The sequence below is a fragment of the Canis lupus genome, chromosome X, assembly GCF_011100685.1.
Source record: "Canis lupus familiaris isolate Mischka breed German Shepherd chromosome X, alternate assembly UU_Cfam_GSD_1.0, whole genome shotgun sequence".
Taxonomy (NCBI): domain Eukaryota; kingdom Metazoa; phylum Chordata; class Mammalia; order Carnivora; family Canidae; genus Canis; species Canis lupus.
The window spans coordinates 101,704,863-101,710,862 of record NC_049260.1 but is presented as its reverse complement, the minus strand read 5'-3'; the positions used below and the strand labels follow the sequence as shown (position 1 = coordinate 101,710,862).

The 6,000-nt window shown below is 44.8% G+C and overlaps 1 protein-coding gene across 4 annotated transcripts in view; it reads right to left on the bottom strand.

The window, feature by feature from the left end:
• Nucleotides 1-1,909: 1,909 nt before the first annotated feature.
• The window catches only part of OCRL (OCRL inositol polyphosphate-5-phosphatase), a 53,424-nt gene continuing 49,333 nt past the window's right edge, over nucleotides 1,910-6,000 (bottom strand). For all 4 annotated transcript variants that reach the window (XM_038588267.1, XM_038588264.1, XM_038588266.1 and 1 more), the window contains 2 exons: nucleotides 4,549-4,660; nucleotides 1,910-4,368 (listed from right to left, as the gene is read on the bottom strand). In XM_038588267.1, coding sequence (XP_038444195.1) covers nucleotides 4,247-4,368; nucleotides 4,549-4,660 — 234 coding nt within the window. In that variant the 3' untranslated portion in view covers nucleotides 1,910-4,246. The remainder of the gene's footprint in view (nucleotides 4,369-4,548; nucleotides 4,661-6,000) is intronic.

Below are 6,000 nucleotides of genomic sequence, written 5' to 3'. Positions count from 1 at the left end.
AGTAAGCTGAGCATGGGGTCTGATGGTGTCTAGTTGACAAGGCTAACATCAAATGAAAGCCAGAAAGCCTCTGGCAGCGCAAGAGAGTCCATGAAATATAGGGAAGAGCTAAGGGGCACAGGGCATAGGCTAACATCTACATAGTAGCCACTACGTGCCAGGTACTGTGCCTGCCACTTCGTTTCTTTCTCATTTAGTAATGCAGGGCTTGCTAGGCCATGGGAAGTGTGGAGTTCCTTCTAAAGGCACTGGGAAGTCACTGGGGAGTTTTTAAGAGGGAAGTGAGATGTAGTTAAGTCATCCAAGTGCGGTACTATGCCCGTTCAATTTTATAGGCCAGGAAACTACAGGGTAGCCGGTGCGGGGTCACACACGAGGAAGTGGCGGAATCCAGACTGAAGATCAGGCCTCTCCGAGATGAACGGTGGCAAAATGTTAACAGGTGGCGAGTTAAGGGTACCGGGTGTTCACTTTACCCTTGTGACTTTTCTACATGTTTGAAAGATTTTGAAACAAAAAGTTGGAAAAAAGAACTAGGTCTAACACCAAAGTTTAGACTCGATTTTTCCACTCTGTCATGCTGTGTCCCTGACCTAGGTGACCTTGAATCCCTCATTGCCCCCTTGAGCCTGACTGCCCATAGGAACAATGAGATTGGATTAGATCATCACTAAGGTTGTCTCCCTAACACTTGGTAATCCCACTCTGGCAGTGCATAGCTTTTAATTATTAGGATACACCAAGAGCAAGGGCTTCCACTTGCCCTGCGGTCTGGAAGACCCTAGTGGTTGTCCTGTAGCAGCAGCCACGGAGGCGTTTGTAACCTCTGGAAAGGTAATCACTGAGGCTATTCTGCTACACTGCCTGTTCTGTGTAAAAGCTGCTGGGTGTCAGTCTCCATCCACTGGGGGGAATCTCTCTCACAAGGAAACACCTTCTTCTGCCAAGGCTTCGGGTGGGGCTAAAAAAACTGTTCATGACAACACTGAATCAGCACATTCATCAGAGCCAAGCTCATAGTTAGGCGGAACTGGAAGAGGGCCCTGGTTGCAAAGAAAGCTCTAGCTCAGGCCTCTTCGGCCTCAAAGGGAATTAAACCAAAATGGAGGGATCCCTGGGTGGCGCAGCGGTTTGGTGCCTGCCTTTGGCCCAGGGCACGATCCTGGAGACCCAGGATTGAATCCCACATCAGGCTCCCGGTGCATGGAGCCTGCCTCTCCCTCTCCCTATGTCTCTGCCTCTCTCCCTTTCTCTCTCTGTGACTATCATAAAAAAAAAAAAAAAAAAAAAAAAAAATAAACCAAAATGGAGACCGGCAGCAGAATAAAAGGCACCATGCTCAAATTAGGGGTTTCCTCTTAAAATACTAGAGTTCAAATTAGACCCCTCCAAAAGTACTGAATTTATGGACTTCATCCCCTCAAGAGGTAGTAAAAGTTCAAAACTGGCTTTCAAAAGTTGTCAAATGAATCCTGTGGAAACAGGCTCTTTGTGGGGGCATGTCTAAACTGCTAAGGCTACACTGGCAAGAACACTGGGTCCTCTCAAGATGTGTATGTTGGGGTTTGTCGGATTTCTGGGGGTGGGATGATCATGGATCTGACACAGTGTGACATTTGCATGCATAAAGAATCAACATCTCTTTTCCTAACAGTGTTATTTTGTTGCCTGGATCCCCAGGGTTACAGTAAGAATCCTGGGCTGGCCTCTGGAAACATGTGACTTCTTTCTGAGCCTCTGAAAATACGTAGCTTCTTCTCCCCTCCAAGGGCAAATATAGTGAGAATTCTTATATTTTATTGTTAAGACAGGAAATGACAGTATAGTTGCATCTGTGAGGACTACAGTCAAGGGGGACTCAGTGACATAAGCCTCCCCCCTCAGTTCCTCCTTACCAAGATCACACTTATTTTTCACACAACATATATTTATTCAGAAAAATTGCAATAAATTATAATAAAAAAGATGACACAAAATACAGAATCCCACTAGCAGCTTTGCTTAGTGACCAAGACATTTCTGGGAAATATAACAATTACAGAATAAGAATCAGAAAACAGTGAAAGGGAAACTAATGCAATATCACCACATGGGTTCAAACCATTTCTTCCCTAAAACAATATAGATGCAGAGTTCTTCTCTATCAGATGGATCTGAACTCCTTACTTCAGAGGAGCTATGAAATAAATAGCACATTAGAGTTACTCAGGAATTGGAGGTTGGCGTGATGGAGTAGGCACAGTGGGGGAGCAGACTTCTTACATCTACTCTATTTCTATCTCCCCTACCTAGAGATTGTCTCAAACCCTTAATGCTGTGTACATCCCAGGACCAGAGCTGGAAAAATGTAGAGGCAGTAAACAAATTTAATGCATTTGCTTTATGAACAAAGAGCTAGGATGCTGCATACATTCCCTACCAACCCTATCCTTGACAACCCAAAGGTCCCAGGTTGCAACATACTAGACAATGTGCCCGGGACAGGCATCTCCCTGTCTCTGTGTCATGACCTTGCCCCTGCTTCTATAATCTGCCTCTTCTATGATCAATTTCTGGCCTAGTGGAGATGGCAAAAGCAGTCTTCTCATAATCTTCCATTAACGAAGTTCTGATCTAGCAGATCTGCAACTATTTGGCACTAAGACCTAGACTCTTCGTTCTAGAACTCCCAATCAGGAAAGGATTTAACCAGTATATCACAGGATACATACCTTTTCTTCCCCCACAGAACTCAACTTACGAGAGATGGGGGGAACCGAAGAACCATTCAGCAGTTGTGTTTCCCCTGGCCCTCTCCTTCAATATGTTAGAGGAGTCAGGAGTCAATACCCAAGACCAGACACAGAGTCCATATGTTAGGCTCCTTGGATTTAATGTTAACAGTCAAGAACGAGTTGACTTAGTGTGGTTTTAATGAAAGAAACCCAGGAAGAAGCCAACTGCAGCAGGCAGTTTTGCAGTCAATGGCTGGTGGCTGGTTTGCCGACCAACACACAGAATGATTTAAAAAAAGAATGCTGCCCCACAGAACTTGAGTAAATGAAAAGCTCAGAGGGTTGTCTTGGGTGGGAGAGAAAGGAGCTTCGTTGGTCCCACTGCACAGTCTCTTTTATATAACACTGGGTAAGGTGACTAGGAGCCAAGGGGAGCTGGTCATAGAACCCAGAGCCAGCCCTGATGAGGGAGGGGGCATCATCTACCCCCTGGTATTTCAGGAGACCAGAGAGGGTGTTCTAAGGATTATCCACAATACCCTGCTGGGGGAAGAAGCAGAATCACCAGAAAGGCCCAACTGAGGTCCAGACTGCCTTTCTGACTGTGATGGAGGTGGATTTTGCTCTGGAGGTGGATTTCTAAGTGGGGAATGGATCCTCCAGACAACTAGTATTAGTTCTCACGTGAAATTTGAATAAGAACAGAAAGGGATGGTAGAAAGCAAGACCTGTCAAACATAAATATTCTCACTTTTAAAATGCTCAAAGTGCTTCCACTCTGATCATGATTCTCTCACATCAATGGGATGTCATCTCTAGTAATCTCTAAAGTTCTGCTAGTAAACATGGTCTGAGACAAAAGAATACGGTTCCACCCAGTGCAGATCCATGAAAAGGCCAATGTTACAGAGACATACAAATGCCACTGTAGTAGAAATGCACAAATGCCATGTCACAACCACATGAAGATGGTAAACTCACTGTTGGGGACATCTGAATAGTTACTAGCTTCACTCAGACTTCCTTCGATGTAATAGAGTTAGTCGAGTAGAGTGCAAAGGGGTGATATGGGAGGGGGTCGGGCAAAAGTGCTTTAGACGAAGGACTACAGACAAGTCTGAGCTACAGCACGTAGTGCATGTAGGCCTAGAATAGGAACATCTCAGAATCTAGGCCTAGGTGCTAAGGACAATCATGACAGCTGGGGAGGAGGGCAACAAACACATCCCCAGATAAAGGAGTGTAAATACAGATCTCTTTGCCTTATAAAGAGAGAACACAAAACCACCAAAATATGGTACCTTTGGCTTGGCAATATAAGTCTAAAAGTATTTTGCTGTGTAGGATATGGTAAGGGAGGGATTAGGAAACTCTCTTCCTCTTGTACTAGAAATAACCTTTTCATGCCAAAAGCCTCAAAATTCTGCAACTGACCCTTCTCGTGGCATGACTTTTCATTTCATTCTGAAATACTTAGTGCCCAAGATTTTCCACCTCTAGAATCTCGGAGAGTAGTAAGAGGAAAAGGCTTATTAGTCTTCATCACTCTCAAGAAACCCCAGAAGAAACTGGATAGCACGCTGACGGTCACTTGGAGTCTGTCTTGCCATAAGGTTGGGTGGAGGCCTTAGGAGAAGACTAGTGAAGAGAGTAGCTAGAGGGTGAGAAAAAGGAAAGGGGAAAACCCTTTGTCAGATACAATCTATGCAAAACTTCAGGAATGGGAACTGGGGGACCACTGGATGAGGGCAGTAGGCCATGCACCTGGACAGGAAGGCTGTCCCAACCAGCCCACCCTCCTGCTCATGCTGTCGTTTTAATGAAGTACTCTTACCGATCATGTTTTCGCTGACATTGTTGTACTTAGAGAATTTTAAGAGTTCTCGAAGGAATGCCATCAAGTAATGGAAAACATTTTTATGGCATCTTGGAAGCTGGGAAATCACCTGTTTTTAAGAAAAGGGGGGTGGGCAGTAAGGAGAACAAGTGAAAGAAGGGAGTAAGAAGAGCTCATAGCTGCCACAGTACTTTATAATTCAACCCATACAGGACCCCATTTATCTGACACGACTCTCTTTTATTTCCTCATGATTAACAGAGTACATGCCAAATGATAACTTCCAAGTCAGAATGGTCATACTGTTTGGCCCCTGTCCACTCAAAGACCAGGCCATATTCACATGTGTGATGTGGTCATCACACATTTACACAAACACATCCCACCTTACAAGCAGGTTACTATTAATCTGGTCTTTTTCAGTCTCCTCAGACAGGTAGCCATGGCATCTGCCAAGCTCAATGGTTTTCTCTGCAATGTCATTTAACATAGATGGGAGCTCCTCCCAATACTCACTAGTCTGACTGAGAGGTATTCTTAGCTACTGTGCATCAAAATTATTTCAGAATTAAAAACAAACACCGGGACACCTGGGTAGCTCAGCGGTTGAGCGTCTGCCTTCGGCTCAGGGTGTGATCCTGGGGTCCCAGGATCGAGTCCCACATCGGGCTCTCTGCATGAAGCCTGCTTCTCCCTCAGCCTGTCTCTGCCCCTCTTTCTCTGTATCTCTCATGAATAAATAAAAATCTTTAAAAATTAAAAAAAATAAAAGAAAAACAAACACCAAGGATGCCTGGGTGGCTTAATTGTTGAGCATCTGCTTTTGGCTCAGGTCTATTCCTGAGATCTAGTCCTAGTTAGGGTTAGGTCTAGTCCTGGGATCGAGTCTCTACCTATATCTCTGCCTCTCTCTGTGTCTCTCATGAATAAATAAATTTTTAAAATCTTAAAAAAAAAAACACCAAGAAGGGACACCTGGTTGGCTCAGTCAGTGGAGTGTGCAACTCCTGATCTCCGGGTTGTGGGTTCGAGCCCCACATTGGGTGTAGATTATGTAGAAATAAAATCTTTAAAAAACACCAAGGGGGCGCCTGGGTGGCTCAGTCAGTTAAGCAAGCATCTGTCTTTGGCGCAGGTCATGATCTCAGGGTCCTGGGATAGAGCCCTGTGGCAGGCTCCCCACTCAGCAGGCGGTCTGCTTCTCTCTCTCTCTCCTTCTGCCCTTCCCCATCAGTCATGTGCACATGGTCTCTCTCTCTCTCTCTCAAATAAATAAATAAAATCTAAAAAACCGCCAAACCAAACCAAAAAACACCAAGAAGACAAAAAGGAGAAAGGCTTACAAGCATCACTGACCCTTTCTGGTAATTCAGCCAGAATTCTATATATGATCAGCTTCACCAATCCTATGCCAGAGCAGAGGTATCTGCCCTATTCAATAGGCCAACT